This window comes from Oncorhynchus gorbuscha, linkage group LG06, assembly GCF_021184085.1.
Source record: "Oncorhynchus gorbuscha isolate QuinsamMale2020 ecotype Even-year linkage group LG06, OgorEven_v1.0, whole genome shotgun sequence".
In the NCBI taxonomy this organism is placed as follows: domain Eukaryota; kingdom Metazoa; phylum Chordata; class Actinopteri; order Salmoniformes; family Salmonidae; genus Oncorhynchus; species Oncorhynchus gorbuscha.
In genome coordinates, this window is record NC_060178.1 from 38,187,099 (window position 1) to 38,199,861 (window position 12,763).

The following is a 12,763-nucleotide window of genomic DNA, read 5'->3' on the forward strand; positions in this document are numbered from 1 at the left end:
ATCTGTTTCATTTCCCCCAGAACCTTACAAACTCTGGATACAGACTGAGTATTTTAATTGAATTGGTTAATGAACACATAAGAAGTAAAAAGGGTCAGGTGATAGACTTGTGTACGTGGGAGAAACGGATGTACAGTTGAAGTCGGAAGTTTACATACACCTTGACCAAATACATTTCAACTCAGTTTTCACAATTCCTGACATTTAATCAGAGTAAACATTCCCTGTTTTAGGTCAGTTAGGATCACCACTTTATTTTAAGAATTTGAAATGTCAGAATAATAGTGGAGAGAACGATTTATTTCATCACATTCCCAGTAGGTCAGAAGTTTACATACACTCAATTAGTATTTGGTAGCATTGCCTTTAAATTGTTTAACTTGGGGCAAACGTTTTGGGTAGCCTTCCACAAGCTTCCCACAATAAGTTGGGTGAATTTTGGCCATATGTACATACCCCAAACCAGAAGCCATGGATTACAGGCAACATTCGCACTGGGCTGGATGTGGCAGGGCTTGCAAACTATTACAGACCAAGGGAAGCTCAGCCGCGAGCTGCCCAGTGACACGAGCCTACCAGACGAGCTAAATCACTTCTATGCTCGCGTCGAGGCAAGCACACTGATGCATGCATAAGAGCATCAGCTGTTCTGAACGACTGTGTGATCACGCTCTACGTAACCTGACGTGAGTAAGACCTTTAAACAGGTCAACATACACAAGGCTGCGGGGCCAGACGGATTACCAGGACGTGTGCTCCGGGCATGTGCTGACCAACTGGCAGGTGTCTTCACTGACATTTTCAACATGTCCCTGATTGAGTCTGTAATACCAACATGCTTCAAGCAGACCACCATAGTCCCTGTGCCCAAGAACACAAAGGCAACCTGCCTAAATGACTACAGACCCGTAGCACTCACGTCCGTAGCCATGAAGTGCTTTAAAAGGCTGGTAATGGCTTACATCAACGCCATTATCCCAGAAACCCTAGACCCACTCCAATTTACATGTATTTTTTTCCTCTTTCCTTGGAAAGGGTTTCATGGAATATAAGGATTTTCATTGTTCCAGCGGAGGGACTGATGTATATTGACTAATTGATTTGAGAATATTTTAGTATGTTTATAACTGTATAAGTGCATTAGTAGTAGTGACTTGTGTGTTATGGGTTAGATGGAATGATATATGTGCAGATGTATCTGTAGCAGGAGGCGAGGTGTTTGAGACTGAATGTTTACATAGGGCTGTTAAGTGGGATGGAACGTGACTGCAGTGGAGATCTGTAGGGGCTCATAAATGAAGGCTGTGGTGGTTGAGGTGTTTTGTTCCCAGAGACTATGTATATTGTTACAGGAGAGGGAGGACAGTTAACTGTGCACAATATAGGGGCTATTGTGAAGTTAAATTGAACATTACGCATACCCAGATTATGGTGAGAGTAGAAGAGATAGTGGTGGCATTTCAGACACTATGGTAAACATTCAAGAAACCTGTGACTCAGTGTTTGGTTAGGTTGGATATTGTTCCAACTCATTAAATATATTTTCCAATTTCTAACAGTCGGAAAACACTTGACAGATTACATTCAGGAGTTATTCTCACGGCAGTCGCTGTAGGGAATGTAATTGAAGGAGGCTATAGTCATGGGCCATGTTAGTAGTAGCAGGGGTTCCTTTAGTAGCATTGTTGGGATATCAGTTTGAGGACTCGTGCCACATGGCTTGGTAACTGGGAGACCGATGGGAGTACAGGGGTGGCGGTTTTTCAAATGTCACAAATTAGTGATCTTGCCATAAGAGGAGAGTCTATGTTGTCAGGAAATGACCCATGTGTTGCAGTGTGTATATCCTCAGGTGAAAGCAGCACAGGAGGAGCAGGAGATTACCGAGGGCACGGGCTGAATTCTGGAGATTGAGTGTACATCAAGATACACCAGGCAGGGGGTTTGTGAAAGTGTTGGTCTGGTCCACACACAGTACTCCTTACTGCACCTGCAGCGGTAAAGATCGCACTGTCTTTGCTTGGTGGGTGCATAGTTCTTACATGAGGTCCAGCTGCATAATGGGTGAGCTTGAAGACACCATGACAGAGGAAGCGGAGCTAAAGAGAGAGAGGGAGACTAGAGTCCACTGTAGACATACAGATGGGTTGCGTTTGGGAGCTACTTTTAAACATCATAGTTGGTTTAGGTTAGCTGCTTTATTGGTTAATGCATCATATGAAAGAGGATAGATAGTTGGGGTAATTGTACTCTAAACAACATTTTGAAGGCATTGATGTGAAAGCAAGTACAGTGCTGAGTTACCTCAAGAGGATTTAGCATTGATTAGGGATAACCATGTGTTTATCAGGGGGCAATGGAGGAAATGGGGAACAAAGTGAAAATGACATGGCTTGGGAACACCTCTCGGAACCTGGGGCCGTTTACTAGTTCTGCTCTCACATATCTGCCATTTATCACTCGACCCCCTTCTTTGCCACAATATAAATATATGGATGAGCGATGGTGTGCGACATAAGCAAGATGCAGTAGATGGTATAGAATACAATATATACATATGAGATGAGTAATGTAGGATATGTAAACATTATTAAAATAGCGTTATTTCAAGTGACTAGTGATAGCTTTATTAAGTCAATTTATTTAAGTGGCCAGAGATTTTAATCTGTATGTTGGCAGCAGCCTACTCTATGTTAGGGATGGCTGTTTAACAGTCAACAGCCTTGAAATAGAAACTGTGTTGCAGTCTCTCGGTCCCAGCTTTGATGCACCTGTACTGACCTCGCCTTCTGGATGATAGCGGAGTGAACAGGCAGTGGCTTGGGTGGTTGTTGTCCTTGATGATCTTTTTGGTCTTCCTGTGACATCGGGTGCTATAGGTGTCCTGGAGGGCAGTAGTTTGCCCCCGGTGATGCGCTCTCTCTCTGGAGAGCCTTGCGGTTGAAGGCGGTCATACAGCCCGACAGGATGCTCTCTATTGTGCATCTAAAAGTTAGTGTTTTAGATGACAAGCCACATTTCTTCAGCCTCCTGAGGTTGAAGAGGTGCTGTTGCGCTTTCTTCACCAGGGTGTCTGTGTGGGTGGAACCATTTCATTTTGCCTGTGATGTGTATGCCGAGGAACTTAAAACTTTCTACCTTCTCCACTACTGCCCCGTCGATGTGGATGGGGAGGGTGCATCCTCTGCTGTTTTGTGTAGTCAACGATCATCTCCTTTGTTTTGTTTACGTTGAGTGAGAGGTTATTTTCCTGACACCACACTCCGAGGGCCCTCACCTCCTCCCTGTAGGCCGCCTCGTCATTGTTGGTAAATAGGCCTACCACTGTAGTGTCGTCTACAAACTTGATGATTGAGTTGGAAGCGTGCATGGCCACACAGTTATGGGTGAACAGGGAGTACAGGGCAGGGCTGAGAACGCACCCTTGTGGGGCCCCAGTGTTGAGGATCAGCGGGGTGGAGAAGTTGTTTCCTACCTTCACCACCTGGGGGCGAGCCGTCAGAAAGTCCAGGACCCAGTTGCACAGGGCGGGGTCGAGACCCAGGGTCTCGAGCTTAATGATGAGTTTGGGAGGTGTTAAATGCTGAGCTGTAGTCAATGAACAGCATTCTTACATAGGTATTCCTCTTGTCAAGATGGGATAGGGCAGTGGGATGGCGATTGCATTGTCAGTGGACCTATTGGTGCGGTAAGCAAATTGGAGTGGGTCTAGGGTATTAGGTGGGGTGGAGGGGATATGAAAAAGCACTTTATGATGTCAGAAGTGATGATGTCTCAAAGCACTTCATGATGTCAGAAGTGAGTGCAATGGGGTGATAGTCATTTAGTTCAGTTACCTTGTGGGGACATGTGGGGACAACAGACTGGTATAGGGATTGGTTGAATATGTCCGTAAACACACCAGCCAGCTGGTTTGCACATGCTCTGAGGATGCGGCTAGGGAGGCCGTCTGGGCCGGAAGCCTTGCAAGGGTTTACACGTTTAAATGTTTTACCCACGTTGGAGGAGGAGAGCCCATAGGCTTCGGTGGCGGGCCGTGTCAGTGGCACTGCATTGTTCTTAAAGCGAGCAAAGAAGTTGTTTAATTTGTCTGGGAGCAGGACGTCGATGTCCGCAATGGGGCTGGTTCTCTTTTTGTAATCCGTGATTGACTGTAGAACCTGCCACGTATGTCTCGTGTTTGAGCCGTTGAATTGCAACTCTACTTTGTCTCTATACTGACGCTTTGCTTGTTTGATTGCCTTGGCGGAGGGAATAGCTGCACTGTTTGTATTCGGTCATGTTTCCGGTTGCCTTGCCATGATTAAAAGCGGTGGTTCGCGCTTTCAGTTTTGCGCGAATGCTGCCATTAATCCATGTTTTTTGGTTCGGGAAGGTTTTAATAGTCACAGCGGGTATGAGTCAGCATATACATCAATGTTGTTGTCTGACGCTATCCGGAACATATTCCAGTCCACGTGATAGAAGCAATCTTAAAGCGTGGAATCTGATTGGTCAGACCAGCATTGTATTGACCTGAGCACGGGCGTTTCCTGTTTTAGTTTCTGTCTATAGGCTGGGAGCAACAACATGGATTCATGGTCAGATTTTCCGAAGGCAGGGGGCGGGAGGGCCTTGTATGCATTGCGCAAGTTCGAGTAGCAATGATCCAGAATTCTGCCAGCTCGTGTCACTCATTCAATATTTTGATAGAATTAAGGTCTTAGGTCTTATTATTGATCTTAGGTTAGCTTTGATCTTAGGTTAGCCTCAGGATGTATGGTTTCCAGTTTACATAGAGTCCAGTGAAGATCTTTCAGGGCCGACGAGGTACCTGCTTGGGGGGGATATACACGGCTGTGACTATAATAGAAGAGAATTCTCTTGAAGATAATGCAGTCGGCATTTGATTGTAAGGAATACTTACAATCAGTCAGGTGAACAAAAGGAATTGAGTTCCTGTATGTTGTGATTACACCATGAGTCGTTAATCATAAGGCATACACACCCGTCCTTCTTCTTACCAGAGAGATGTTTGTTTCTGTTGGCGCGTTGCATGAAGAAACCGGGTGGCTTTACCGACTCTGACAACGTACGAGTGAGCAGTTTCCATGAAACAGAATTTTACAATCTCTGATGTTTCTCTGGAAGGCAACTCATGCCCTAATTTCGTCCACCTTGTTATCTAGAGATTGGACATTAATGAGTAATATGCTAGGAAGCGGTGGATGGTGTGCTCGCCTTCTGAGTCTGACCAAGAGGCCACTCTGTCTGCCTCTCCTGCGGCGACCACTTTGTTTTGGGTCGGCCTCTGGGATAAGATCACATGTCCAGGGTGGAGGTCCGAACAAAGGATCTGTTTCGGGTAAGACTTATTCCTTGGTCGTAACGATGGTAAGTAGACATCGCTTTTATATCCAATAGTTCTTCCCGGCTGTATGTAATAACACCTGAGATTTTCTGAGCTAACAATGTACGAAATAGTACATTAAAAAAACAAATAACTGCATAGTTATCTGAGGACCTGAAGCATGGCAACCATCTCTGTCAGCGCCATCAAGTCTTATGCTATCACTCTCTTAGGAACCAGAAGGAGAAAGTGGAGAAACTAAAAGCAGCTCTAGCTGAAGTGGAGGAAGCCACCAGCTTCAGCTGGAATGTCATTCTGTTGTGTGATGAGAGATGGAAATAAGATTGATTTATGATCACACCATGCACAGAGGCCATAAGTCTGAGTTTGTAAACCTCACGGTGAATGTTTTGTTATCATTGTTTGTTAATTTATAATCATGTTTTATTTCTATTTTTGTTCATGTTTTATTATTATTGTTTGTTCATTTATATGTAATTTCCAAGTGTATGTAATGTTGAACAGTGTGGAGTTAAAATGTTCAAAATGGGGGGACTGTTGGATGCTGTGTTAAACTTGGAACATTGCTATCCTAGAGACTAGTTTTTACATCAGACATTAATGGTTATCTGCAGGAGCCAGATGGCTTTGGAATGTGGTGGGTGGATAGGAGGAAGTCACAGGATTGCTATAGAGGATATGGATGGACATATGTGGATTAGGCAACTGAGGGGTTGAGGTCAGGTCAGATCCCCTTAAAACCTCTTGGTGTTAGGTGGCAGTATTTTCATTTTTGGAAAAAAAACATTCCCGTTTTAAACGGGATATTTTGTCAGGACAATATGCTAGAATATGCATATAATGGATAGAAAACGCTCTAACGTTTCCAAAACTGTAAAGATATTGTCTGTGAGTATAACAGAACTGATGTTGCAGGCGAAAGCCTGAGAAAAATCCAATCCGGAAGTGCCCCAGGTTTTGAAAGCGCTGCGTTCCAATGACTCCCTATTCAGCTGTGAATGTACCATCAACGAGCTTACTACGCTTTCTACATATTCCCCAAGGTGTCTACAGCATTGTGACGTAGTTTTACGCATTTCTGTTGAAGAATAGCCGTAGGCGGCCACATTGCGTAAGTGGTCACATGGTGGCTCCGAGAGAGATTCTCGCGTAAAATACAGAGGTAGCCATTACTCCAATCGGTCCTAGTGAAAAACGAATTGTCCCGACGGATATATTATCGAATAGATATTAGCAAAACACCTTGAGGAAGGATTCTAAACAACGTTTGCCATGTTTCTGTCGATATTATGGAGCTAATTTGGAATATTTTTCGGCATTGTGGAGACCGCAATTTCCGCGCGATTTCTCAGCCAAATGTGAAGAACAAACGGAGCTATTTCGCCTCCAAAAATAATCTTTTGGGAAAAAATGAACTTTGGCTGTCTACCTGGAAGTCTCGTGAGTGAAAACATCCGAAGTTCATCAAAGGTAAACTAATTCATTTGATTGCTTTTCTGATTTCCGTGACAAGGTTGCCTGCTGCTAGCAAGGCATAATGCTATGCTGCTAGGCTATCGCTAAACTTACACAAATGCTTGTCTAGCGTTGGCTGTAAAGCATATTTTGAAAATCTGAGATGACAGGGTGATTAACAAAAGGCTAAGCTGTGTTCCAATATATTTCACTTGCGATTTTCGTGAATAGGAATATTTTTTAGGAAGATTTATGTCCATTGTGTTATGCTAATTAGTGTCAGATGATGACAACGGTCCCATTCATGGGATGGGGTGTCACTACAGGTTAAGGGAGAAATTATGGTTTTATTACCCTCTTCCTGTCAAACCATGATAGATTGGAGAGAAGGAGTGCCTACATTGGAGTATAAATACTTGTGGTGGTGGAAACATGTTTTGTCAAATGCAGCTGTATTGATCCTCTGGGAAGAATTAAACTTGGTTAAGCTTTCATAGTGTCCTTTGAGTTATTTACTCTGAGAATTAGAACCTAACAGCACACAGCCAAAACAACGCAGGAGTGGCCTTGGGTACAAGTTTCTGACTGTCCTTGAGTGGCCCAGCCAGAGCCCGGACTTGAACTTGATCAAACATCTCTGGAAAGACCTGAAAATAAATAATAAAAATAAATGGGCAGCCACCCTCCCCATCCAATCTGGCAGAGTTTGAGAGGATCTGCAGAGTAGAATGGGAGAAACTCCCCAAATACAGGTGTGCCAATCTTGTAGTGTCATTTCCAAGAAGACTTCAGGCTGTAATCACTGCCAAAGGTGCTTTTTAATAAATTTGCAAAATTGTCTAAACCTGTGTTTCCTTTGTCATTATGGGATATTGTGTGTAGATTGATGAGGGAAAAAACTATTTGATAAATTTTAGAATAAGGCTGTAACAACAAAATGTGGAAAAAGTCAAGGGGTCTGAATCCTTTCCGAATGCACTGTATTTATGGCCTGTTAATTCTCATTAGTCTCACTCTCACTTGGTATATCTTGTGCTCTCTCTGTTTTTCTCCAGGTTCACTAAACCAGCCCCCATGTTCCTTGATCCGAATTTTAGACGATTCACCAAAATCAGCAAATTCTTCCCACCCTTTGGAATGAAAATGCAAGGTATGGACCTCCATTTTAGATCTATTTAATTTTGGATGACCATGAGGAATGGGGAGCCCCTGGGAGAGGACACTGTTGACCACTAGCTCAACTACAGGGAGGTAGTGCTTTGGGTGACTGCTTAGATGAGGGCAGTACACAATGTCCAAATACTGGCCTTATTGAGAATAACCTCACTGTTTCTCCTAGCTATGCAGGGATCACAGCTAAGCAAAGCATTTTTTGCTGCCCCTCGCTTATATTTTTTAAAACAATGTGATCACCAAGTTGATGTTACACATTTGGGTTCATTTGACGTAAATATCAATGTTATAGCTGTTTTAATAGAAATCTGTCTAAATGTAATGACGATAATGATGGTGTCAGTGCGCTCAAATTGTGCTAAATATATAAATATCCCTGGAAAGGTATTAGGAGGATGACTTTGTAGTCTAGCTCTCCATCTTGCATGTGGTTCTCTTGGTTCTCATTATTAGAGGAAGGGTGTTTGCTATCTAGTGTTCTCATAGAAATCTGTCTGTTTCTGATACCAAACTCCATCCATGCCCTTTCTCTGTAATACTGAACAGTAACATTGAGCAACACCAACACACTACAGGACCACTGTCAGATCCTTCTGCCTACCAGTCTCAGGCCCCAAGTGGAAAGCCCAGTCTCAGCCCCACACCTTTGTTCTTCACGCCACAAGTCTCCCACCCAAACACATGTTAGTTGTGGAATGATTAGCTACAGTATGTAGCCAGTCACAGCATTATCTAATCAGTTTTATTTAATTTAACCTTTATTTATACAGGTTATTGAAGTAATCTATTCTGTAAGAGAGACCTATTAATCAGTAATAATCAGTGAGCTATTTGTGGCCTGACTGCCTGCCCTCATCCTCATGGCTGATAGGAACCAGGAAGCCCAACCAACACCCTCTATTCTCCCAACTAACCAACACATTCGGGGCATTTTCTGTTCTGTGACTCGGTAGTAAGGGCAGTTTGAGGGATCACACTAAACATGTGGTTTCCACTTCTGCCTGAACATAGATTATTAAAGTCATACTGTAAGCCTTTGTCTTGTTATTGATTGGTTGGCAGAACTAGAGTCCTTCATTGTCAGACATTGGGCTGTTTCAGGGGTGTGCCTAGCCTAGGTGCCTCACCCTTGCAGATGGTGCCATGGTAGCCTAGCCCTCATCTGATGTCAGCTGTGTGGTTTGGCTGGAAGGAGAGAAAATCCTTTCAAATGATTCCCATCCAGCCTGATTGATCTTGTCTGTTTATATCTAGGATATCACCACAGTAGTCAACAACTCTTCTCCCTCGCTGCATCCCAAATTGCACCCTATTGCCTATATAGTGCACTACTTTTAATTTTGTATTTATTTTTATTTCACCTTTATTTAACCAGGTAGGCTAGTTGAGAACAAGTTCTCATTTGCAACTGCGACCTGGCCAAGATAAAGCATAGCAGTGTGAACAGACAACACAGAGTTACACATGGAGTAAACAATTAACAAGTCAATAACACAGTAGAAAAAAAGGGGGAGTGTACAGGTAGAGATATTGGTGTGCAAAAGAGCAGAAAATCAGACCCCTATAGCCCCTGATCAAAAGTAGTGCACTATTTTGGGAGAAGGATACCTTTTATTATGCAGCCCTCTCCCTCCCCATCTCTCCAGTGTTAGTTACAATGCAGATATGCAAGTCATTTTGGACAGAGCTGAGACTGTCTCTACATCGATGCTTTTCACTGCCTCTGAGTGATCCTCAATTATACTTTAGTAGATTGTGTCACGGGATTTCAAAATCATGTGTCATACTGACACATCCTGTAACACAATCTACTATAGTATAATTCACTATAGTCAATGTTCCCTAATACAGGGTCTGGGGACCCAAAAGCGTGCACATTTTTGTTTTTGCACTGTTCAACTCATCATCAAACTATTGACTAGTGAAATTGGGGGTTTGGTGCTAGGGCAAAAACTAAAATGTGCTCCTTTTGTGTCCCCAGGACCAACATTAGGAAACACTGCTATAGGCAATATTATTTTAACAATGGGCTGATTCCATTTTTTTAATGCATCATGACCTAATTACAGTAATAATTATGTTCAAAAAAGTATGCTAACTGAAAAACATATTTTTCTAAAATGGGTCATCTTTGGATCATCGTTTTTATGATCTCCACTGCATCTGAGAATTGAACACAAGTGCCTAATAGCAATTTAATGCTCTTGCAATTTAGTTTAACGTCAATAATAACGAATAGCACGCAAGTAGCCTACTTGGCCTAAGCCTACAGTATACAGTCAAATAATGTGGACTTTCATCTCGTGACAGATGGTCCAGCGATTAAGCTCTCACAATTGTTTAGGCAATTACTGTTAATTTAAACTTGATCTCTTGAATTATATGCCAAGTGTATTTACCCTTGTCAATTGTATAGAAAACATCCGGATTGCAGTCATTCCTTTCCTTTTATATCTTCCTAGAATAACTGGCTATATAAATAGGCCTAGCTAGTGTTGTTGTGCAGACAGGAGCATCTCAGTCTAAGGACTATAGGAAATTGTACTTCATAGTTACTCCCTAGGACTTGCTAGAATAACTGGATATGTAAATAGTTGAAAGACCCAGGGAAAGTATGGACTAGGAAACAGTACTTAAGTTTTTCCTTCCTATAAAATAATGTACTCCAACTATAACTGACTAGATAAATAGCAAGAGTTGTTGAAAAGGCAGACAATAGGCATCTCAGTTTAAGGGAAGCATACTTCAAAGATGCATAAAGGCCAGCAGTGTGGAAGGACAAGAAACAAAGTGAGGTAGTGAGAGCATTTGTTTACTGTATAGTTTACAGAAAGACTTATGGCCTCCCAGTGCCCATATGAAAAATACTATGCTCTAAATACTGAAGCATTAATATATTTATATAATATAGTATTCACTGTTGTGTTTTTGTGGACATGACTAGTATACTGTAGTAAAGTTTACTATAGTTGACCGACCGGCTCAATTTGGTCTTATGTTGCAAAATTTGAAGTGGTGTTTTTAACCTTGGATAAAAGTAGAGACTCAGAGCTAGAAATGGTCTATCATACCCTGCAGTTGAGGAACAATGAGAAAGTTATTATGCTTTGAAAGTTGATGGCCCTTGAATATTTGGTACACCTACTGGAGAGCTCTTTGTCTGCACCCATCGTTCACACCCTCTTAAGCCTTAGCCCCACCCATCTCTTTAAGGATTCACATGTAAGGCCATGTACTAAACAACCCAAGATTTCAAGACTTAAGGCTGGTTTATACTATGGGTGTGTTCGTAAATTCAATCTGGTGTACCAGAGTGCGCTCTTGGCATTTGTAAACTCAGAGCATTGTCAGATTGTCCATTCGCAAATTCAGAGCTTTTCGCTCTGGGGTTGCGTTTAGAGCGCACACTGAACACTCTGGCCGAGGAGTAGGGTTGAGCCGAGCGTTCTGACCTAACAACAGCAGTCAAACAGCAGTCGTTGGCTAGCTACTTCCAGACACAAATGAGAGAAGAGCTCACTGACCATTTTACTCCCCCTAGCAGAGCTGGTTAGGCTGTTTTTATGTTATCCAGAGCTTTGGTGACCATAACTGTGCTGCTGGCAACAATTTAATGACAAAGCGTTCGTAAATTTGTCAGTTATTCTGTGCTCTGGCACACTCAGACAAGTGCTCTGAAATCAGAGTAGACAGCAAGAGCGAATTTACCAGCTATGTCTATTGACAGTTGTCACAGTGACATCATGAAGATTCTATTGAAATGGTTACTTGCATAGTGGAGTCTTTTGTTTAGAAAGGTAGCTAGCTAAACAATGAACCATAATCTCAACTCATATCGTTACTACCCTGCATGAATCTGCAGGTAGCTAACCAACCAGTTACAATGTTAGCTAGCTACCTAACATTAGACTATAACTAGCAATACAAATGGATCTGAGATACAAATAATATTACTAAAGTAACACACATTAGCCAGCTAGCTAACAGTAAGCTTTAAATAAACAACTTTGACAAAATTAGAAATGTGTAATATATGAAAATGTGAAGTTGAAGTCGGAAGTATACATGCACTTAGATTGGAGTCATTAAAACTTGTTTTTCAACCACTCCACAACTTTCTTGTTAACAAACTATATCTTTGGCAAGTCGGTTAGGACATCTACTTTGTGCATGACAAGTCATTTTTCCAACAATTGTTTACAGACAGATTATTTCACTTATAATTCACTGTATCACAATTCCAGTGGGTCAGAAGTTTACATACACTAAGTTGACTGTGCCTTTAAACAGCTTGGAAAATTCCAGAATATGATGTCATGGCTTTAGAAGCTTCTGTTTGCGAAGTTATCATTCTCTGTTCGTCGTTTCCATAACGGCACTATCACAGTGCAGGTGCATTTATACGGAGACTTAATTACACACAGGTGGATTGTATTTATCATCATTAGTCATTTAGGTCAACATTAGATCATTCAGAGATCCTCACTGAACTTCTGGAGAGAGTTTGCTTGCACTGAAAGTAAAGGGGCTGAATAATTTTGCACGCCCAATTTTTCATTTTTTGATTTGTTAAAAAAGTTTGAAATATCCAATAAATGTCGTTCCACTTCATGATTGTGTCCCACTTGTTGTTGATTCTTCACAAAAAAATACAGTTTTATATCTTTATGTTTGAAGCCTGAAATGTGGCAAAAGGTCGCAAAGTTCAAGGGGGCCGAATACTTTCGCAAGGCACTTATCTACAGATGGCGTACAAGTTTGTTATTAAGACACATGAAATTTCAC

General features: G+C 42.0%; 1 protein-coding gene across 3 annotated transcripts in view; it reads left to right on the forward strand.

Moving 5' to 3' along the window:
- Window positions 1-12,763, forward strand: part of LOC124037912 (CMP-N-acetylneuraminate-beta-1,4-galactoside alpha-2,3-sialyltransferase-like) — a 103,577-nt gene that overhangs the window by 44,159 nt on the left and 46,655 nt on the right. For all 3 annotated transcript variants that reach the window (XM_046353158.1, XM_046353157.1, XM_046353159.1), the window contains exon 5: window positions 7,861-7,955. In XM_046353158.1, coding sequence (XP_046209114.1) covers window positions 7,861-7,955 — 95 coding nt within the window. The remainder of the gene's footprint in view (window positions 1-7,860; window positions 7,956-12,763) is intronic.